This window comes from Carcharodon carcharias, chromosome 2, assembly GCF_017639515.1.
Source record: "Carcharodon carcharias isolate sCarCar2 chromosome 2, sCarCar2.pri, whole genome shotgun sequence".
Lineage (NCBI taxonomy): Eukaryota > Metazoa > Chordata > Chondrichthyes > Lamniformes > Lamnidae > Carcharodon > Carcharodon carcharias.
In genome coordinates, this window is record NC_054468.1 from 192,492,237 (window position 1) to 192,516,099 (window position 23,863).

A 23,863-nucleotide genomic window follows, 5' to 3' on the forward strand; every position below is an offset into this window, starting at 1 on the left:
TTTTTATTTGAAGTCTTACCATTGCTGTAGACAACTGAAGCATTTCAGTCCCCTTGAGATAAAGGTCAACTTTTGATTCACCTTTTGATTGCTTTTTGTGCATACGTACATCAATACCTGTGCTCCTCCTTTCTAGCTTCTCACCACTTCAAAAATATTCCAAATTTGTCCCATATGGATTCACAGTGGATGATTCAACACTTTCCCACATTGAACTCCTTTGACCACAGATTTCCCCATCCAATTAACCCATTTCATCCCCTTTGCAACTTCTTGCTCCCACATGCATTACTTAGCCTCCCAGCTTACTATCACCTGCAAACTTGGATAAACTCAGGGAGGCGGTGGCATAGTCGCTGGACTGGTATTCCAGAGACCCAAGGTAATGCTCTCGGGACCTGGATTCGAATCCCACCATGGCAGATGGTGAAATTTTAATTCAATAAAAAATGGAATTAAAAGTTGTTGTAAAAACCCAACTGGCCAGCAATGCCCATATGAATATAAAAAAAATACAAATCCCCATTTCTTCATCTAAGTCACTGATAATATAATATAATGAGGCCATAGTATCTCTGCAGCATTAACCACATTCTTCCCATCAGAATGCGCACCCATTTATTTGTGTGTCTCCCAATTGATTTCCAATCCATGTCCCCAAGTGCAAGAATTGAATTTGATGCTAAATGTTATTTTCAAATAGTGACACAAGTTGCAAGTACACAATTGTGTAGACCCACTGCATTGGTCAAAAAGGAACCGGATAAGTTCCTGCAAATGTCAAACAAATCAATTTATAGGAAGTAGGGATAGGGATAATGATGGAAGTAGTCGTGTATTGAATTTTGGTATCAATCCAATACTCTGCTTAAACTAGACAACACACAGAGAAAAATCTATTCATTAAAGGTTTATTACTATTAAGTAGGATATCTGGAACAGACATATTTTTGATAGCCATAGCCCTAGTTTTGTTTTTGTTATTGATACAGTTTATTTTTTCATAACTGGATAAAAATACACAAAAAGATGAATGTAACCTTCATTGATTAGTCTTATAAAAACATGTATAGTCAAAGACATGATTTTCCCACACTTTGTATCTTCACTAGTAACTGCGGCCAAAAAGTACATAGTATTGGGCAGGCTCCTTGCCACTGATGCATACTGCTCCAGACTGCAACTCACGAAGAGGTTTGAAAGGGATACAAAGACTCTTGGCTCCCATGGATGGTGCACCAGGCTCAATATCCTGATCCCTGTAGCACAAAAGATATAAAAACAAATGGAATACTAAAATAAACCTCAAAAATTAGATGGTAGTGAGACAATGGACATTATAACCTTGAATGAATCCAACAAATTCCCCTTTTATCCTTTTATTGGAGCAGCCAATTTGAATACAGCAATGTCTTACAAACAGCAATGAGATAATGTCCAGATACTGGTTGAGAGAGAAATATTGATGAAGACATGGGAGAACTCACTTGCTCTTTTCAAACACTGCCATGTAATCTTTTACATTACCCAAAAAAGGCAGACAATGCAATCACATCCAAATATATTGAATATGGTTTGGAAAGTATTCTACTAATATCACCTCATGTTTCAGCTAACATTCAAATTGAAGTTAAAATATAAACCCAGGCTTTAAAGGATATATTCAAAAGTTAATTCTAGGTCAGTTTTTTTTTCTGACTCCTCAGGCAAGATTCAAATACTCCATCAGACAGCAGCAATGAATACAGAATTAAGAACACAACATTAACATTTGCTATTACCTTGTTGTCATTTTCTTGATCCAGTCTTCACATTCCATATTACCACAAAAAGGAATCTGCACAATCTGAAATGAGTAAGGCAACAATATAAAATTCCAATCCTAGAATCAGCAGTAATTAAGGTGAGAAATGCAGTGCTGGAAAACAAAATAATACTCCACTAGCCAAATGTAGCTCAAAGTTTCCAGTGAACAATATGCCCTTAATCACTATACATGAACTTTTCTCCCAATTTCCCATGCCAGCTACACATTTCCCTGATTAACAATTTAGTGTTAATTGGTAGGAGCTTTGTTCAATAGGTCTATGTCTCAGAGGATTGTACTGAAACTCCATAAATATTTCATAAGACCCTTATATCTGATGGGGGATGGCGAGGGAAATTCGCATGCCATTAGTTTTACCTGGATTCAAATCTAAGTCTCATAGTTGCTACCCAGCTGTGCTAAGTACCCACATGAATGTCTTAAAGTTAACAAAAGAAGAAGGGAATTAAGTGAGATCATACCTTTCCTGAATCTAACTCCTGTTGAAATTGTTCCATTGTGTCAGCCAAAACCATATGCTCCTTTAGATCCCGAGCAGCTCTTATTGTAAAAGAGGAAGAAAAATAATAAAATGGTCAGAACGTATTATAATCTCTATTGCAGAACATAATAGCCAAATAGAAATTAATAACTTTCCTTATTGCACCAACTTTGCCACTGATAAGAAAGTCAGTTTGTGAGCCGTAGTGCAGTTTTGGTTTCCTTAAGGGAGGATACACTTGCATTAGAGGCAGTACAGCAAAGGTTCACTGAATTAGTCCCTGGGATGAGGGAGTGTCCTATGATAAGAGATTGAATAAATTGGGCCCATATTCTCTGGAGTTTAGAGGAATGGGAGGCGATCTCATTGAAACATAAAAGATTCTGAACAAGCTTGATAGGATAGACACAGAGATAGATTCCCTGACCAGCAGAAACAAAAACACTGGCTCACAGTCTCTGGATAAGGGGCAGGTCATTTAGGACTGAGATGAGTAGAGATTACATCACTCAAAAGGCTGTGAATTTTTAGAATTCTCTACCCCAAAAGGCTGTCGATGTTCCATCGTTGAATACATCTGAGATTGCGATAGACAGATTTTTGGTCGCTCAGAGAATCAAAGGATATGAGGAATGGGTGGAAAAGTGGAGTTGAAGCCCAAGATCAGCCATGGCTGTATTGAATGGAGGCCCATGATAGTATTGAATGGAGGACCAGGCTTGAAAGGCCATATGATCTATTCCTGCTCCTATTTCTTGTTCACTGTTAATAATGCAAAACAGTGAGCTAAACACACAGTTCAACAAATGGCAAAATATCCTTTCCTTGGTAAGCAAAAAGCAGAAACCTTTACTGTATTAAAGTATCAAAAATATGCATTGTAAACTAAGGAAATTCAATAATGTTCAACTGTTTTGATATTAATTTTAAAACTTGAATTGCTAGTAGAAAATGATAATAATATTTATGGAAAAAAAATCAAACTTTTTACTACAGCAAATATCCCAGACTATTTTCATAAAAGGTTAAGCACTGAAGAATTGAGCTAACAATTATTCACACTGAACTGTGCTACTGATCTATGAAGGCCTGTGACTTTGATAAAGTAGAAGTAATATTCAAAAGGAATAATGCAGAATGTAATATTCAAAAATTAGATTTCTAACATTAAAATGCTATATTACCTAACTGCTGCAAATTTCCTTATTATTTTATTGTACTACAACCATTACACTTTCTATTATTCAAATAGAAGTCACAGAGTGTGGCATCTTAAAGTAAACGTGATAACATGTTATTGGAGGTGTAGATGATTAAGAAGTGACCCGAGGTATTTAAAATGGAGAATGGTTAGCAGTTAGGGAATGCCTCTCCCCTCTAGTAGGCCAATCCAAATAGTTGGGATACAACTTTAAGGGACTTAAAAGCAGAAAAAGAAACCTCTTTATACCAAGGACTGTAAGCAAGTCATGATGTGCAAACAAATTAAGTGATTAAAAGGGAGATATTGGGGAAGCAAAGTTAATAACAGATATGAAGACAGGGAACTGGAATTAAAAAGATGAATGTCCAGATAAGTAAAAGGCTCGATGCGCTGAATGGCCTACTCTTTTTCCTAAGGTGAACCCCTTGTGGGGTTTCAGAGCTTAGCTTCACTTTTTGATTTTGCCAAATCACCTCGCTTTACTCAGGAGAGATGTTGAATCGATTATGCAATGTGTTCTCGTGTCATACTTTCTTGCTCCTTTAGATGCTTCTTTCAAGATGGAGTCTGTGGATATCTCAGGAGGTGGAGGCTCCCAAAGAAAATGGCGCAAATGGGAAACATACATGCGTTTAGAATAGTTCAAATATGCATTAAAAAAACTGTGAAACTTAAAAGATTATTTATATTTTCTGATAACATGTACCTATTATAAAGGTTGTTTTGAATTTCTTCCAATAAATTTTTCAGCTTTGTCTCAGCAGCAGCCTCAGGTATTGTAAGTTTGTTGGCAGTGTCACGCCTGACAGCCACAAATTGATTATTCTTCATGTCCCGTGGTCCAACCTCCAGCCTGATGGGTACACCCTAAAATTGGAATAAGTTAAAGAATTTTAGCTCCACTTGATTGAAATAAAAGCTTAATGTTGGTTGTAGTATAATGTATTGAAGTTGGATGAGTTGCGGCAATAGTTGCTCACAAATCCTTAATAAACTTGAAGTTTCAGAGAGGATAAAGTAAAGGATACCCATAAAACTAAATGTCAGAGTTGAATATATTAGATGAACACCAGAAAGACCTTCAGTGTGCTTGGTGATAAAATTCTAACTCTGGCAGGTAGCATTTTATGATATTCTTATTTAAGGGCAATTAGGCCAGATGAGTTACTAGTCGTACTAATATAGCAGATATTTTGTGGTCATTTAAACCTACACAAGACACATAATTTAAAACAATTCAGAGTACACTTCAATCAAACCTGCTTTAAAGGTTCACACTCTATTAAGTAGATGTGCAAGTAACTATACTACATAATTACAAGTAAAAACATGCTCAATTAATTACAGGTGGAGGACTCAAGATATTATAAGTTCAGTAAGAACTGGTGTAAAAATTTCCAAACTATGCTGCAGTATCCAATTAGCTCACATTGTGCAGAAAAATGACAAGCCAAGAGCAAGATATAGAAATTAATTCTACACTTGGAAACTGAACACATGTCTATCTGTCCTTATAAGAAGCAAACATCTACTACTTACACAGCGTTCACAATCTGGATCTTTGTGGGCACTGTAATTTGCCTCAAGTAAAATCCTGCCAACAAAACTAACCAGAGAGAGTTCACGCATTTCAATACAAGTACAAGCTATCCACTTACTTTTAACTCCCAGTGGTTGAACTTCCAGCCAGGCGAGTAGTTATCCCTCAAGTCAGCCCGAGCACGAATTCCAACATTAGTCAGCCGGCCAAGATATTGACTGCACTTCTTTAATAAAGAGTCCTTGTCCTCTTCTGAGAGAGTGTTTGTGATCCCACAAGGTATTATTATAACCTGTAAAGTGAGCAATTAATCATGAAACAAATTGGATAAGTACTTAGGTCTGCACTCCCTGGAGTTTTGAAGAATGAGGGGTGATCTCATTGAAACTTACAAAATTTTTACATGGCGTGACAGGCTGGATGTAGATAAGATGTTTCCCCTGGCTGGTGAGTCTAAATCCAGGGGCCATAATCTCAGGATAAGGGGTAGGCCATTTAAGGCTGAGATGAGGAGAAATTTCTTCAATCGGAGGGTGGTGAATCTTTGGAATTCTCTACCCCTTACCCCAGAGGGTTGTTCAAGACAGAAATCAATAGATTTCAAGACTAATGACATCAAAGGATATGGAGATAGTGTGGCAAAGTGGTACTGAAGTAGATGATCAGTTATGATTTAATTGAATGCCCAATCAGGCTCGAAAGGCTAAATGGCCTATTCCTGTTCCTCAATTGTTTTGGTAAATTCTATAGTCCAAGAGATACCATCACTGAAAATTGAACATTTTCTTGCTTATAGTACCTACTGTCAGCATCACTCCTCCAGATCCAGTACAACATTAAATGCAAAATTCTTTACAATCTGATTATCTTTGTGTGTTAGCTGGCTCTCAGTGTGACCATGCTGCTTAATAAGGGAATTCTCAGCCAGAATCATGACATCAGCCATTGACGATGTTGCTTTATGAAGAAATGGCTATCATAATATAGAATGACCAGAGTATTATCCTAATTAGGTGAAGTTGTGCACTTTTAAATGCACAAGATAGGACTGTACTGTATTTCGCTATTACTTAGAACAGGATAAAAGTTTGAAGAATTCAGCTACACCCAGTTGAATAATACTGAATGCATATCAGTCATCTAGCACTGAACATTAAATCATTTAGCGTTGAGAGTTTAAGTCACCAAGGCATCTTCAACTGTGACCAACAAACAATAATTAATCTTCTCACAAGCAAAGCCAAGGTTCCGATCTTGTAGAAACAAGAAGTTTCAAAGTACAAGCGAGAAACTACTTTTTCAATTTATTCACAAAACCAACTGAGTTTAAAAGCCCCCTTTTCAATTTTCCATTGTCCAGTGCCCATGTAACAAACATATATTGTTCCCTACCACTTATTGTACTTCATACATTCCCAGGTTTAAAACTACTAGGAAATCAGCTATGCAAATAATAATATTTAAACTGTATTTTATGACAATTATTTGTCAAAAAATACTATAATTTAGGCCTCCACTGGGCACTGATGACTGCCTTGAATCTTGATTACACACTGATAAACATATTTTGCAATCACTTTACAAATTCTCATCTTCCAGATACTTTGTTTTTAAAAAGAAAACACATACCTGCACACAAGCGACTCGTGGAGGCAATACCAAACCTTGGTTATCACCATGTACCATGGTCATAACCCCAATAGTTCGAGTTGTAAGTCCCCAGGAGTTCTGGTATGCAAACTGCTTCTCTCCAGGTTTCTTTGGATCTTCAAACACAATCTCAAACATCTTAGAAAAATTCTGTCCTAAGTGGTGTGAAGTGGCTCCCTACAATTTAAAAATTACCATATCAATACTGAGTAAAGTTTATGTCGCACAAATTTATAGACTAAACCGCAATACAATGTTGCGCAAAACATAAGAGACACTCAAAAAGGGTGCTTTTGGGTCAGTTTAGATGGTAACATTTTTAAAAATCTGGAACCTCAACCATGTCCAGGTTTCACACCAAGACAAGAGTTGGACAATCAACTGGTTTCCAGGCGGTGAACTGGCGATTTTAATGAGGTTTGCAGCCTCTGATTTAACCTCTTTAACAGTGGTCGCATCTTTTTCACTGGCCTCGGGAAAGAGGTAGCTGAAGGGAGATGATGACAGCTTCTGGGAGAAGGTACATGCCTTAACAGCAATGTTACGAGCCAGCAGAAGCAGGAATGCTTACCCCAACCCTCTAGGCAAAGACCTCCAGAGTCAGGATTTGGAGCCCAGAGTTGTGGATCAGACCTACCCGCTCTGGAGTTCTCCCTGCCATATTGGAACCCAAGGCGATCAATCTGACAAGTACAAAAGGTGCATGGTGTGGAATAAAGGATCCAGCCCCCTGCCTACGCTTGTTAAAAAGCAGAAAACCTCATAACATTTATGAAGTGCTCAGATATGTACTTGAAGTGCCATAACCTACAAGGAGCAGGGATTAGGCTGGATGGCTACATGTCAGCTGGCATGGACATGACCAAATGGCCTCTTTCTGTGAATTCAATTTCTATGAATAATATTCAGACTGAAGTCTGAAATCCACCTTCGTTTTTCCCCTCCAAACACCAAATATTTTCCCACTGGTTGCATGGAATTATTTACTCCTTTTCTATTTTCTGTCCTCTGCTTTCACTTCACCACACAGCAAAACTGAAACCGGTGAAAGATTTGATGGGTTTAAAATGGTTTGATTTTTGAGACCCTAAAAAAGTATTTGCACGTCCATTAAAGTATTACCAACTTTTCAAGATACAAGTATAAAGCTCCAGAGATTTTCAATCTAAAATAAACTTTGGATTGAAATCAGTTTGGCTAAGTAGTTAACTGCAAAGTTCAGACTATATGCTGTATAATCAACTTCAAATGTGAACACACCTGGATGCCTCTTCCACTGGCTGATACAAAGGCTTCAACTGTAGTTGTATAGTCACCACCTGCAAACTTTTCTTTTACAGTCTTTCTTCCTTTTACTACAGGGATTGCAAGTAGCTCCTCGTATACTTGTGCATACAATTCCAGAATTTGCAAAACCTAGGACAGTAATGTCAGTTGGAAAAAGTGAAAAAGACACTAGTATGCAAACTTTCACCCTCCAAAATAAAACTGAAAATCATGGCCTGAATTTTGCGCTAATCAGGCACGTGTGATTATTGGGCCCAGGAGCAGATGGGAAACCCTTCCCCCAATCCCAATCGGCCTATGACCACGATTTCACACTGGCTGGCCAATTAACGAGTCAGCCAGCATGAAACTCGCACGGAGAAAGGCCCAGCACTGCCGGTGGGGTCAGGAAGAGGGTGAGTGCCGACGTCACCGCGGGTGCTGGTGAGCGCTTCCACTAAGCTCCCTGAAGGCAGACAGATGCCTCAGGGAGCTGCGGACCTCCACAGAATAAAAGAAAGCACAAAAGTGCTCCAAAAAAATGTTCATGCAGCACAATCAAACATCTGAAAACATACCTCATTTTAAACAACAAGTTCCCAGATATTACTTTTTATTTTAAATCCTAACGGAGATTTCATCCCGCCCTTGGATGAGGTTTCATCAAAAACGTAAAGCCCGACTGGCCCATCCACCAACCAAAACATTGCATTTTTTAAAAAATCCACGGCTGCCATGGTGGGATTTGAACCCATGCCCTCAGAGCATTAACCTGAGCTCTTCAAACTACTAGTTCAGTGACATTACCACTATACCACCATCTTCCCCGTGCATGGGCCATGAAAAGTTGCTCACAATTGGACCATTAATGAGCTTAATTGGCCAGTAATTGTCAGTAGGTACTCTACCAACCTCTGTCCACATGCACTGAGCAAAATATCGCACAAGTGCATGATGACATCAGACACTCGCCTGACGCCATCTCATGTGATTTTACACCTGTTTGGGTCGGGTGCATGCCGCCCACAGGATATAAGATTCTGGCCCAAGGAAATAAGCAGCTGAGTTAACTTTTGCAAAGAAAGCTTAAATGGCTTTCTGTTTTTAAACTTCCTTGGGCTAATGACTCTGACATCAGGTGATTGAAAAAATTCAAAAATGCTTATGACTTCTGAGTAATCTTTCTCAACCATCCAACAAGTGAATCTTCCACTCAGAGATAGGTTCTTGATCAATTGAAGGCAATAAAATTTCCACAATGAAAGCCAAATTAATGAGTTAATTAGGTTTGTAACTATCAATCTAAAGGGCAATTAACAATTACTAACAGTGGCAGAGCAAAACTGAAATTTGGCTCCACCTTGTGGCCTGCAGTAGCAATTAATTTGCTTCATCTTAAATACAAAAATATTACAGAAAATAAAAACCCAAGTTACATAGTACATGCTCCCAACTCAAAAGAAATATACCATGTTGCTGAGTCCTACATATCCAGTTGTAGAACAACTTAGGGATGATTAACACCATGTTGTAACTATTTAGAAAAGTGTATCGATATCTCCCAGGAATGTGGCTGACATTATTCAGTTACTTTGCTCCCACCCTTTTTAAAGTCTTACCTCTTCTGCAGCTTCCTCACGGGTAGCAAATGCTGTATGCCCTTCCTGCCATAAGAACTCACGAGTACGTAGAAATGGCTGTGGGTGCTTGAATTCCCAACGCTGTGCATGAAGGAAAATATATATCACATAACCAATCATGACCTTTAAGACCAATATAAATCTCGAAACAGAAAATGCTGGAAATAACAACTTGAATTTATATTTTCTTGTACAATATTTATGTTCTTACATCATATCTTTCATGTAAAAAATAGCCAAAGGTACTCAAGGAAGAGAGTAAACAAGGATAGAGACCTAGTTAGGAATTTTAACAAAAGTTTTGCTGAAAAGTGGTGAGGTTTTAAAGATGACATAAGCAAAGAGGTAGATGGATTTCGGGATATAGTTCAATAGAGTAGGGACAAGGAAGCTAAGGCTCTACCTCCAATGGCCTATGTTCAAAAATCCAGAGGTGAAGAACTGAAGGGTGCAGGGGGATAAAATGCAAGGCTGCAGAATGTGGCAGAGACAAGGAAACAAAGGCTGTGGATTGGGATTTGATATTCAATTTGTTGAGAGATGTGAAGCCAATGCACACATGGAAAACATAGATCAAGCAGGATTTAATTTTTTTCATGTACATCCTGCGCCGAGTTTTGGGCAATTTTATGAAGGGTGAAGGACGGAAGGCTGGCAATGGAGTAATTGGAGTAGGAAAAAGATAGACAAGGGTTCCTGCACTGCTGGGGGGGGAGGTGAGGGAGGGCCAATGGTGGAAAACTTTGTAAAGGTTGAAGCAAGCAGGTTTGGTGGTGGTGAGAATGAGAGATTTGAAGCTCAGCTATAGAACAGGACAATCACCATCTCTCACACCCCAAAGCAACTTATCCAATTTTGACTGGTTTTGAGAAATTACAAATTATACTTTGTTCCAGCAGCTTTCATTTATACAGCAACTTTAATGTACTAAAATGTGTCAACCCACTTCAATACCTACCACTACGTTGCACCATTGATTGAGTTTGATTGGTAAATCACGATGTGACTGCACCCATTTGGCATAGGTTGGGTACATGACTGACAAAATGAACACAAACAAGACAGAATTAGGCCTTCTCCTTAAGACAGGCAGCTTTCTAAAGTGCTCATCTATAATGTCCCCCAGTTCTGACAAAAAGTCATCAACCTAAAACATTAACCCCCACCTTCCTGTCTTCAAAGATGCTGCCTGACAAGCCAAGTATTTTCGGCGTTTTCTGTTTTTATTTCACAAAGAGGATGCCAGGGATGACAATTTATATGATTAGAGGGAATGGGGTTCTTTACATTAAAGCAAAGATGATTACAAGACCTTATAGATGTCACCAAAATTATAAGGGGCTTCGATAAGGTAAATTTGAAAAGAATATGTACACTGATTGGCGAGTCAGGTCACAAATTTATCATCAAAACAAAGAGAGAGGTCAGGAGAATTTCTTTTAAGCAGGCGATTGTAAGGATAATGGAATGCCTTAGCAGGAACAGGTGTGGAAGCAGATTCTACAATGACTTTTAAAAAGTTAGATGAATATTTGAAAAAGAAACATTTTAAAATGGAGTGTGCATACAAGTGGATAGCTCATTCTGGAGCCAGCAAACATGTAATGAGCTGAATGATCTCTTAGTGTTAAGTTCTGTGATTCTAGATGCAGAGATTGTTTTCAAGCCACACTCCAATTTTCATGTAGGCACTCCAGTGCATTACTAAAGATGAGCTGCTTTATAGGAGACAATGCGCTTCAATAAAGTTTAAAAACGAGCTTCTATTTGTCTGTTCAGGTGAATATTAAAGATCAATGGCACAATTTGAAGGGGGCAAGTGAGGAGAGCAGGGACTACGGGGTTAAAATTCCATCATCAACTAGAAAAACTAAATTAAGATCAATGGGTCTTTTATCCGATTGGCAGTTTGTGGAATCTTGTAGAAACTAGCTTCTTCATTCATCAATGTAACAATGGCTACACATTAATTGGATGTGAACCCCTCTGATATATCAAGGCATGCTAAGATACTCTTCAATTTGTTCTCTCTCTTTATAGCTACAAAATGCATTCAGTCATAAATAAACCATCATCAGAAATTCCTGATTAAATTCTTTCCCACCTGTTTCACTTGTTGGTCGAACAGCAATCGGTTCTGCTAACTCGGTGTTTCCTGATCTGGTTACCCAAGCAACCTTATTTTGGGAAAAAATAAAATTAATTTCTCCATGGAACAAAGCAGAAAGTTTCCATCGTTACTTAATATTTCTCAGTCTAATGCACCACTGGACTTAATTTCAATATTCTTGTTACAATATAGTATACAACGTTGAAATGAAAGAAACAGGATCTTATTTTGGATCAAATCCAACAAAATTTAATTGTTGACTACTTGAGTGATATAAATTTAAGTGTCTGTGAGGCTATTCAACATTTCTTTCTCGCAATTAACTCTCGACTGAGAATCCCAGTGTAAAATTAATCATTCTTGCGCACACACAAGTCATAATTCAGACTTTTAAAAAGGAACTATGCCAGACCTTTTAAAGAGCATATCATGCAGTCATATGTTTTCAAAAAGGGGCACTAAGCAATTGGATTTCAAGTGGCTTCTGAAGGAAAGATATTTATGCTCTTACCTCAGGGGCAAAATCTGCTATATGTGACTTTTCCTTCTCAAGGGCTGCCTGAGACACAAACATGGGGAAGTAACAGTTCTCCACACCAAGTTTCTTAATCTCATGGTCAAAGAACTCTTTGATAGCTTCCCAGATAGCATAAGACCAGGGTCGGAGAACATAGCAACCACTGACATCATAATATTCAATCAATTCGGATTTCGTAATCACCTAGGTACAGCAAAAAAAGATATAATTGCATGACTTCTAAAAATTGCATTTGTCAGATCAATTGCTAAGTGAGCTCAAATAAATTGCTCAACTTAAAAAGCAAAGGGTCACAGCTATTTAGCACCTCAATATTCTCTTTACATTTTTCTAGTTTATGTAACCTTGTTCCTTTTCTTGCTATATTTTGTTTCATTCTTCCTTTCATTGTAAAACGTAACTTTCTAATCTTTGGTCAAAGCTTTCCTCTGTAACAGCTTTTTAGATACATTACTAGTAAGCAATATCTTAGTACTGTCAGCTAACAGTCTGAAAACCTAGAGAGGCTAAATTTTAGCATCTCTACCTGGATGGTAATCTGGAAGATCAGACTTTCCACCCACTGTAAAAACCCATCCAATTTTCCCTCCATTAAAGTCAATGGAATGAAAATTAGACACGTAAGAGTGTTTACAAATGACAGGCAATTTGCTCTGTTGGGTTACTGCCACAGCAAAGTCAAAAATTAACCCCATAAATGATTTCTCTCTCTTGTTCCTGTGTATTAGCACTTAATGGTTAAATAGGAAAAACAGAATGCAGAGTATTATTTGAATGGTGATAGATTAGAAAATGCTGATGTACAAAGGGACCTGGGTGTCCTTGTACAAAAATCGCTGAAAGCAAGCCTGTAGGTACAGCAAACAGCTAAGAAGGCAAATGGTATGTTGGCCTTTGTTGCAAAAGGACTGAGAAAAAGAACAAGGATGTCTTACTGCACTGTACAGGGCCTTGGTGAGGCCACACCGGGAGCTGGATTTTACCGTCGGGGACGGGGGCGGGGCCCACTCGCCGGTGCGTAAAATGACACACTATGACGTCGGGTGGAACTCTCGTTACCGCGCCCCATTTAAATTTTCAGGAAGGCGGGACGCAGCAAAATCAGATTAGTGGACCTGCCCGTCCAACCTTAAGTTTGGCGGGCAGGCCAGGAGCCCCGGCGGGAACTGGAATAAACATGAAGCCTCATCCATGGGTGGGATGAGGTTTCATGTAGGGTTTTAAAAATTTTAATAAAGTTCTTTTGGAAGTTATGAACATGTCACATAAGGGGACCTGTTAGGGAAATTTTATTTTTCTATTTTGAGCTTTTTCACATTTAGAGCCAATCTCCCTGAGGCTGCACTTAGCCTCAGGGAGATGAGTGTGCTCTTTCTTGTGCATGCGCCAAAGAGCACAGTCTCGATTTTAGGAATTCCCCCCCACCTGCAGAGGGAGTGCATAGCACTTCCCTGCAGACGTCATGCTGGGCGGGCCTTAACTGGCCCACCCACGTAAAATGGCACCGCGCCTCCGATCAGGGGCGCCAATCGGAAGCGCGCCCGCCCATCAACTTTCCCCCCCAACAGGGAAATTTCAGCCGCTGGAGTAGTGCGTGCAGTTTTGGTCACCTTACCCAAGAAAGGATATATTTGCCATAGAGGGAGTGCAGCAAAGATTCACCATACTGATTCCTGGGATGGCAGGATTGTCATGTGAGGAGAGATTGGGCCAACCAGGCCTGTATTCACTGGAGTTTAGAAGAATGAGGCAATCTCATTGAAACATATAAAATTCTGACAGGGATGGACAGACTGGATGTAGGGGTGATATTTCCTCTGGTGGGGGGGGGGAAGGGGGGGGGGGGTGTGGCGGGGGCAAGGGCTCAGTCTCAGGTTACAGGGTAGACCATTTAGGACTGAGATGAGGAGAAACTTCTTCACTCGGAGGGTGGTGAACCTGTGGGATTCTCTACCGCTGAAGGATTTGGAGGCCAAGTCACTGAATACATTTAAGGAGGAAATAGATAGATTTCTGGGATTCCAAAGATGTCAAGGGGTATGGGGAGAGCGCAGGAGTACGGCATTGAGATAGAGGACCACCCATGATCATACTGAATGGCTGAGCAGGCTCGAAGGAGCAAATGACCTCCTCCTGCTCCTATTTTCCATGCTTCTGTCAGGTGTAACTGGGTTTTTAAATGACGATTTGATTACTAGGATCTTATGAACAATAGAACCAGCCCTGAAAAACAATTTCAAATCTTGGAGTACTGTTAAATGTTTCGTTCGTAGATTTTCTAAGCTAATTTTATTATTTTGAAAAAGGTTTCTTTAGAATATCATAGCTTCTACTTTCACCCCATGTGTACGCCCCAACTTTTCATTTGCTCTATGTAAAAATTCTTAGAAGTGATTTTATTTTACTGCTTTTTGTCTCCTGCTTGTGTGCCTGTGAAAATCCTTTAATATGATTGGCTACTTAGGTAGTCTGATGACATTACTTTTCATCACTGCTTCATGTAATGAATGCTCAGTATAGAAGGTGGCATTAGTTGCAGTACCACTGCACAGACAAGATGAAATTCTCCCCAGTCTTTGGAACCTCAGGCAATGAGGGAGGGAGGTGGTAAAAGATGAGATGGTACATCTCCTGCACTTGTATGGAAAAGTGCAGTAGGTGGGGAAGGTGTTCAGGGTAAACCAGGGTATGGTAGAGGGAATAGGTAAGAGTAACAAAAAGTCCAAGGGGCAGGCTTACCATCCATGGTTAGCTAGAAAGATTAACAGTACCAAACTTAAAGAAAAATCATATAATTGTGCAAAGATAGGTGGAAGGCCAGAAGATTGGACAGAATATAACAGAAGATTAATAAGGAGGGAAAAATTAGAGTACAAGAGATAGCTAGCCAGATAAATAAAAACAAATAGTAAGAAGTTTCTATAAATATTTTAAAAAGAAATGAGTTAACAAAGTGAGCATTTATCCTATAGAAAGTGAGTCTGGAGAATCAATAATGGAAAACAAGTAAATGGCAGATGAATTGAACAGGTTTTTTGCATCAGTCTTCATTATAGAGGAGTAACATCCCAGAAGCAGCTATAAATCAGGAAATGGAATGGAGGGAGGAACTCAGGAAAATTACAAGAAAAGTGGCGCTGAGTAAATTGCTGGAGCTGCAGGCTAACAAGGGCCCGGGTCCTGTTGGACCTCACCTTAAGGTCTTAAAAGAAGTGACTAGTGAGATAGATGCACTGGTTTTAATTTTCCAAAACTCCCTAGATTAAGGGAGAGTAGCATTAGGTTGGAAGATAATAACGTAACTCCATTATTCAAAAAGGGAGATAAGCAGAAAGCAGGAAACTACGCCAGTTAACTTAATACCTGTCATATGGAAATGTTAGAAGCTATTATTAAATGGTGTTAAAGCAGGACACTTGGATAAGTTCAAGGTAATCAGGCAGAGTCAACATGGTTTTGTGAAAGGGAAATCATGTTTAACCAACTTATTGGAGTTCTTTGAGGCAGTAACATATGCTGTGGATAAAGGGGAACCAGTGGATGTACGGTTCTTAGATTTCCAGAAGGCATTTGATAAAGTGCCACATCAAGGGTTATGGCAGAAAATAAAAGCTCATGGTATAATGATAACACATTGGCATGGATAGAAGATTGGCTGACTAACAGGAAGCAGAGAGTAAGCATAAATGGGTCTTTTTCAGTTTGGCAAGATGCAACAAGTGGTGTGCCCACAGGGATGTGCTGGGACCTCAACTGTTACAATTTATATGAATGACTTGGATGAAGGGATGGATGGAATGGTTGCTAAATTTGCCGATGACATGAAAATAAATAGGAAATTAAGTTGTGAAGAGGACATAAGGAGGCTACAGAAAGATATAGATAGGTTAAGAGAATGGGCAAGGATCTGGCAAATGGAGTATAAGATGGGAAAATGTGAAATCGTCCATTTTGGCAGGAAGAATAAAAGAGAAGCATATTATCTAAATGGTAAGAGATTGCGGAGCTGAGATGCAGAGAGATCTGGGTGTCCTGGTGCATGAATCACAAAAGGCAAATATGCAGATGCAGCAAATAATTAGAAAAGCTAATGGAATGTTAACATTTATTGAGAGGAATTAAATACACAAGTAGGGAGGCTATGCTTCAGTTATTCAGATCACTAGTGAGACCACATCTGGAGCACTGTGTACAGTGTTGGCCACCTTATTTAAGGAAAGATATAAACACGCTGGAAGCAGTTCAGAGAAGGTTTACCAGACTAATACCTGGAATGGGCAGGTTGCCTTATGAAGAAAGGTTGGACAGGCTAGGATAAAAGCAAAAAACTGCAGATGCTGGAAATCCACAACAAAAATAATAAAAATACCTGGAAAAACTCAGCAGGTCCGACAGCATCTGTGGAGAGGAACACAGTTAACATTTCGAGTCTGTATGACTCTTCAACAGAACTAAGGAAAAATAGAAGAGAGGTGAAACAGAAGCTGGTTTAAGGGGGGGTGGGACAAGTAGAGCTGGATAGAGGGCCAGTGATAGGTGGAGATAGCCAAAAGATGTCATAGACAAAAGGACAAAGAGGTGTTGAAGGTGGTGATATTATCTAAGGAATGTGCTAATAGGTGACATTAAGGGTAGAAAGGACGAGCAAGGTACAGATAGCCCTGGTGGGGTGCGGGGAAGGGATCAAAATAGGCTAAAAGGTAGAGATAAAACAATGGATGGAAATACATTTAAAAATAATGGAAATAGATGGGAAAAGAAAAATCTATATAAATTATTGGAAAAGGGGGGGATTGGAAAGGGGGTGGTGATGGAGGAGAGAATTCATAATCTAAAATTGCTTTCTACCCTTAATGTCACCTATTAACACATTCCTTAGATAATATCACCACCTTCAACACCTCTTTGTCCTTTAGTCTATAACATCTTTTGGCTATCTCCACTGGCCCTCTATCCAGCTCTACCTGTCCCAACACCGCCCCCCCCGCCTTAAACCAGCTTATATTTCACCTCTTTTCTATTTTTCCTTAGTTCTGTTGAAGAGTCATACGGACTCAAAACGTTAACTGTGTTCCTCTCCCCAGATGCTGTCAGACCTGCTGAATTTTTCCAGGTATTTTTATTTTGGACAGGCTAGGCTTGTATCTGCTGGAGCTTAGAAGATTAAAAGGCGACTTGATTGAAACATAAGATTCCAAGGGGCCTTGACAGGTTGGGTATGGAAAGGAAGTTTCCTCTTATGGGAGAACCTAGGACTAGGGGTCACTGTTTAAAAATAAGGGGTTGCCCATTTAGATCGGAGATGAGGCAAAAAATTTTCTCTCCAAGGATCGTGAGTCTTTGGAACTCTCTTCCTGAAAAGCGGTGGAAGAAGAGTTTTTGAATATTTTTAAGGCAGAGGTGGATAGATTCTTAGTAAACAAGGGGGTGATAGGTTATCGGGGGTAGGTGGGATGCAGGAGATGCGATGAGGTCAGTAACAGTCCTGGAGCCAATGGCTTGATGTTCTCATTGAGAACTGTCGGCGCGACATTAGTCATCTCAATTTCTCTGCTCCTCTCACCCATTCTAACCTGTCTCTCTCTGAACTTACTGCACTCCATTCTCTCAGGTCCAACACTGACATTGTCATCAAACCCGCTGACAAGGGTGGTGCTGTTGTTGTCTGGCGCACTGACCTCTACCTCGCGGAGGCTGAGCGTCAACTCGCAGACACTTCCTCCTACCTCTCCCTGGACCATGACCCCACCACTGAACATCAAGCCATTGTTTCCAGGACTGTCACTGACCTCATCTCCTCTGGGGATCTCCCTCCCACAGCTTCCAACCTGATAGTCGCCCAACCTCGCACGGCCCGCTTCTATCTCCTACCCAAAACCCACAAACAGAACTGCCCCGGTAGACCGATCGTCTCAGCTTGCTCCTGCCCCACAGAACTCATTTCTTGTTATCTTGACTCCCTTCTCTCTCCCCTTGTCCAGTCCCTTCCCACCTACATCCGTGATTCCTCTGACACCTTACGTCACATCAACAATTTCCAGTTCCCTGGCCCCAACCGCTTCCTCTTCACCATGGACGTCCAATCCCTCTACACCTCCATCCCCCACCAGGATGGTCTGAGGGCCCTTAGCTTCTTCCTCGAACAGAGACCCGAACAATCCCCATCCACCACTACTCTCCTCCGTCTGGCTGAACTTGTTCTCACGCTGAACAATTTCTCCTTCAACTCCTCTCACTTCCTCCAAATAAAAGGTGTGGCTATGGGTACCCGCATGGGCCCCAGCTATGCCTGTCTCTTTATGGGGTATGTGGAACATTCCTTGTTCCAGTCCTACTCTGGCCCCCTTCCACAACTCTTTCTCCGGTACATCGATGATTACTTCGGTGCCGCTTCATGCTCTCGTCGGGACTTGGAAAAATTTATTAATTTTGCTTCCAATCTCCACCCCTCCATCATTTTCACGTGGTCCATCTCTGACATTTCCCTTGCCTTCCTTGATCTCTCTGTCTCAATCTCTGGTGATAGACTGTCCACCAATATCCATTACAAACCCACCGACTCCCACAGCTATCTCGACTACAGCTCCTCACACCCCGCTTCCTGTAAGGACTCCATCCCATTCTCTCAGTTCCTTCGCCTCCGGCGCATCTGTTCCGATGATGTACCTTCAAAAACAGTTCCTCTGACATGTCCTCCTTCTTCCTTAACTGAGGTTTTCCACCCACGGTCGTTGACAGGGCCCTCAACCGTGTCCGGCCCATCTCCCGCGCATCCGCCCTCACGCCTTCTCCTCCCTCCCAGAAACATGATAGGGTCCCCCTTGTCCTCACTTATCACCCCACCAGCCTCCGCATTCAAAGGATCATCCTCCGCCATTTCCGCCAACTCCAGCATGATGCCACCACCAAACACATCTTCCTTTCACCCCCCCTATCGGCATTCCGTAGGGATCGCTCCCTCCGGGACACCCTGGTCCACTCCTCTATCACCCCCTACTCCTCAACCCCCTCCTATGGCACCACCCCATGCCCACGCAAAAGATGCAATACCTGCCCCTTCACTTCCTCTCTCCTCACCGTCCAAGGACCCAAACACTCCTTTCAAGTGAAGCAGCATTTCACTTGCATTTCCCCCAACTTAGTCTACTGCATTCGTTGCTCCCAATGTGGTCTCCTCTACATTGGAGAGACCAAACGTAAACTGGGCGACCGCTTTGCAGAACACCTGCGGTCTGTCCGCAAGAATGACCCAAACCTCCCTGTCGCTTGCCATTTTAACACTCCACCCTGCTCTCTTGCCCACATGTCTGTCCTTGGCTTGCTGCATTGTTCCAGTGAAGCCCAACGCAAACTGGAGGAACAACACCTCATCTTCCGACTAGGCACTTTACAGCCATCCGGACTGAATATTGAATTCAACAACTTTAGGTCGTGAGCTCCCTCCCCCATCCCCCACCCCCTTTCTGTTTCCCCCTTCCTTTTCCTTTTTTTTCCAATAAATTATATAGATTTTCCTTTTCCCAACTAATTCCATTATAAAAAGAGAAAAAGAAAAAAAAAACTATTTATTTATTTTACATCTTTTATGCTCTCCCCACCCCCACTATAGCTATACCTTGAGTGCCCTACCATCCATTCTTAATTAGCACATTCGTTTAGATAATATCACCAACTTTAACACCTATGTGTTCTTTCGTATTATTGGTGTTGACATCTTTTGATGATCTGCTTCTATCACTGCTTGTTTGTCCCTACAACCACACCCCCACTCCACCTCTCTCTCTCTCTCCGCCCCCCACACACACACCTTAAACCAGCTTATATTTCAACTCTTTCTTGGACTCGAACTCAAGTTCTGTCGAAGGGTCATGAGGACTCGAAACGTCAACTCTTTTCTCCGCCGATGCTGCCAGACCTGCTGAGTTTTTCCAGGTAATTCTGTTTTTGTTTTTGTTTTGGATTTCCAGCATCCACAGTTTTTTTGTTTTTATGATTGTCAGCAGGTTTGATGACAACGTTAAGGTTGTACCTGAGAGAATTGAGTGCTGCCAGTTCAGAGGGAGGCAGATTAGAGTGAGGGGAGCAGAGCAATTGAGAGGGCTGATGTCACACTGGCAGTTATCAGTGGAAAGGACTCGAGAGCTAAAGGGACCAGGAAAAGGGGTCCAGGCGAACAGTGGATGGGTAGAAGGGTCCACTCTGCATGGGGTGGGAAGATTTCTAGCCAAAGAAGTGGGTCCAGCAATAAAGTAAGCAGGGTTCCAAAAAAATGCCATCAATTTATAGCTAAATTGAAATAAACTATGTCTTTTGTGATAATTCAATTACAAAATAATCCAAAAAGACATTAAAAAAAACTTACTTGTGAATACCACTCTGCTAGATTCTCTTCTTTTTTAGCTTCTAGGCCCAATCTACAAACAAGACCATATCAAGTTAAATTACCAAATATGAACATATACTTAATAACTAAGCCAACCCCGTACTTCATATTTTATATTTCTAGTTTTATATAAAAGCATAACTAAAGTAGTAAACATATTTGGTTTCTCATTTATAGCAGTTCACTATCATGTTGACCTTTGGCTACATAGACTGAATGTAAGACGGATCATTGAACTCTTGTTAAATCTATACCTTTAAAAAGGTATCTATGCATATTACTAAAATGTTGTCAAAACTCCCAGACTGAGGCCAAGGGAAACTTCACACATAATATACTTGTATATTAACTAATATACATTATACACGCACACATCTAAATTGATGTATTAGAAGATTTTTGAGATTAGAGGAACCTCAAAGACACAATGGGTCGCTACAGTATAACGTTTTCACTCTAGAACTAAAGCTCCATTCCAGCCAGTCGAACGACAGGAAAGTACTTCTAACATCAATGCAGGCATGACAAAATTTTCAGCGGTTCCAGTTTAATTCATAGAATCATACAGCACAGAAAGAGGCCACTGAACCCATCATGCCTATGCTTTTAAAGAGCTGCCCAATTAGTCCTACTCCACCTGCTCATTTCCCCATAGCCCTGCAAAAATTTAAAACTGACACTGGTATAGTAGAAGGTTCTCGTGGGCAGTGGAATAGTTGCATTGCTGGAGCAGAATAGAGAGCACTTTACTCTGCACCTGGCCTTTGCTGTGCCAAACTATTTCCGCTGACAATTGGAAGCAAACATAGTAAAAGTTTGCTCTTAAGCACAGATGGCTCCATGACAGCAAACAGTAAAAAAAAATAACATTTATGAATCAGAATACAGAAATTAAACAATTTAAAACATCAAACTTGTCAAAAAATTACGCATTTGTATTTCTCCCCACATCCTGCCTATATCCAAGAAATATACGGGCATTTAAAAATGTATATAAATGTGGCACAAATATAATAGATGCACTAATACTTAAGGTTTTAACAAAATCAGCACTTTCAATAGGAAAAGAAAAAGTAAAATTTAGAATTCAATCATATTATAGGACAGATTCTACAAGGCTGCGTTCCCAATCTCTGATCTCTCACTGACAGACCTCAGACAGTCCCAGGCTGATGGGTGTGACTACCTGTTCAGTGAGATCTTTTGGATTGATGACTAGACATGAACACAAATTAGAATTCAGACTAGTGCCTGGCCGTATCTTCAACTCAAGCTCTTATCCAGCAAGGCTCAACTCTTAGGAGCAAAACCTTGCTGACTTACTCACCGGGTTTGTTTCTTAGGTCCCTGGCCTTCACCGGCACCTCCATTGTTTGATCCCTTCTCCTGTTCTTTTGCTGCCCCTTTCTTCTGCCCCTCAGGCTTTTCAGACTTATTCTGCTTCTCAGATTTGTTCTGTTTCTCTTTTTTGTTTTTGTTCTCTTCATCACTGCCTGCAGCCGGCTTATATTCCATTCCTGTTAAAGCTTTATACTGCCCCTTCAAATCAAGGAGCACAGCCACAGCAGCACCTATTACCTCCTAGAGAAAGAAGAATGGAGTTACTAGGAAAACAAAACCAAATTTGGAATGTGCAATAAAAAAAGTTAACTAATTTCCCACTACATGAAATATATAATGCACATTTATTTATAGACATTCAAAACTGGAATATCTGGAATAACTGGAGTTTTACATTTGCTCAGGCCAGAGACATTTTCTATGCAAGATCACCAGTCCGGACAAAGTAAAACTCCTTCTAAAGCAGTGCATTTTAGCCTTTCTGACTGAGATTGGTAATATCTGTCAATTTATCAGTGCTAACTCCAGTTCACTAGGAACCAGGTTACCTAAATACTTGGGTATAAAAAAAATCCTCAGCAACATGATACAGTTTCAGGTTTCTAATGGAATTTTGCACCCCAAATTTCAAATACAGCTGTTTTCATTTTATTTACAAATCTTACTGCTTTCATAACCTTCGGTGTTGAACAACGTTCGCTCCAGTTTGAAATAGGGAGAGTGGGCACTTTCTTGAAAATCTCACTTGAAATAGAGGGGCTGCTAATTTTTTCCTCCTTTATCTGAATTAGGCAACAAACTTTGTGGGTTCAACACTTCAAAAGAATCCACAGCCATTACCTTAGAAACTTTTTCTGCCTTAAGTTTGCGAACAACTTCTCCTTGTTCTGCCACCTTGCTGTGTAGTGCTCTCTCATCAAGTGCTGATGCTTCTATAGGGGGGATAATGGCTGGAACTGCTGGCCCTACTGCAGCGCCGGATGGCTTCCCTGGTTTGTACTCTTCACCAGTCTTCTGCTTATACTCTACTTTTAAGGCTAGAAGTGTTTTTACTGCTTCATCTATCTTATCCTGCAAAAGAAAGCATGGCAAGCATACAGCAAGACAAGTAAGCAGAAAGCAAGTTGAACAGAAACAGATTAGACAGTAATGCAAATGTTTACTGGTGCTGGAACTCCAATAACACATTTCTTTTGCACCTTGTATTTTATTATAGCTACAAGTAGAAGAATCACTAATTGTAGTTCTTAGAAAAGAAAAAAATCAATTTATAAAATTACATGTGAAGAGATTCCTTAAACTCACAGTACAATCACAATAAGTCACAGGAAAATAAAAAAACAGATCCAAAATAAAAAAAGACAGCTTCATCAATGGTCTCCCCTCAGTCCTAAGGTCAGGAGTGGGGGTGTTCACAGACAATGCCAGGATTCTGTTCCATTCTCAATTCCTCCAATTGTGAAACAGTGCCTATGAGCCTGCAGCAGAACCTAGCTAACATCAAGTCTTGGGCTGGCAAGTAATAACACTTAAATATGCACCAGAAAGCGACCAGCTTGAACAAGAATGAATGCAATCATCTCACTTTGACTTTCAACAGCACCACATACAGTATACCCATGTCACCACCCACCAAAAAAAGATACCATTGGGTGAAACAATGTCTGCATAAACTGAACATAATGACAAAAGGAGCAGGAGCCAGGGTAGGTCATATGGTCAAGTCAAGTCTGCTACACCATTCAATAAGATAACAGTCAATCTTGTACATTAACTCCACTTTCCCACCTTTTCTAAAATCCCGGGATTCCCTTAGTGCCCAGAAGTGCATTGATCTGTCTTAAATGTACTAAACAACTGAACATCCACAGGTAGAGAATTC

At 40.4% G+C, this 23,863-nt stretch overlaps 1 protein-coding gene across 2 annotated transcripts in view; it reads right to left on the reverse strand.

The window, feature by feature from the left end:
* Positions 1 to 897: 897 nt before the first annotated feature.
* Positions 898 to 23,863, reverse strand: part of eprs1 (glutamyl-prolyl-tRNA synthetase 1) — a 73,117-nt gene continuing 50,151 nt past the window's right edge. For both annotated transcript variants that reach the window (XM_041217187.1, XM_041217198.1), the window contains exons 19-32: positions 22,822 to 23,052; positions 21,968 to 22,221; positions 20,620 to 20,671; positions 12,231 to 12,440; positions 11,714 to 11,786; positions 10,568 to 10,647; positions 9,589 to 9,690; positions 7,964 to 8,119; positions 6,683 to 6,880; positions 5,172 to 5,345; positions 4,220 to 4,380; positions 2,290 to 2,368; positions 1,782 to 1,846; positions 898 to 1,259 (exon numbers count right to left, since the gene is read on the reverse strand). In XM_041217187.1, the coding sequence (XP_041073121.1) occupies positions 1,109 to 1,259; positions 1,782 to 1,846; positions 2,290 to 2,368; positions 4,220 to 4,380; positions 5,172 to 5,345; positions 6,683 to 6,880; positions 7,964 to 8,119; positions 9,589 to 9,690; positions 10,568 to 10,647; positions 11,714 to 11,786; positions 12,231 to 12,440; positions 20,620 to 20,671; positions 21,968 to 22,221; positions 22,822 to 23,052 (1,986 nt within the window). In that variant the 3' untranslated portion in view covers positions 898 to 1,108. The remainder of the gene's footprint in view (positions 1,260 to 1,781; positions 1,847 to 2,289; positions 2,369 to 4,219; positions 4,381 to 5,171; positions 5,346 to 6,682; positions 6,881 to 7,963; positions 8,120 to 9,588; positions 9,691 to 10,567; positions 10,648 to 11,713; positions 11,787 to 12,230; positions 12,441 to 20,619; positions 20,672 to 21,967; positions 22,222 to 22,821; positions 23,053 to 23,863) is intronic.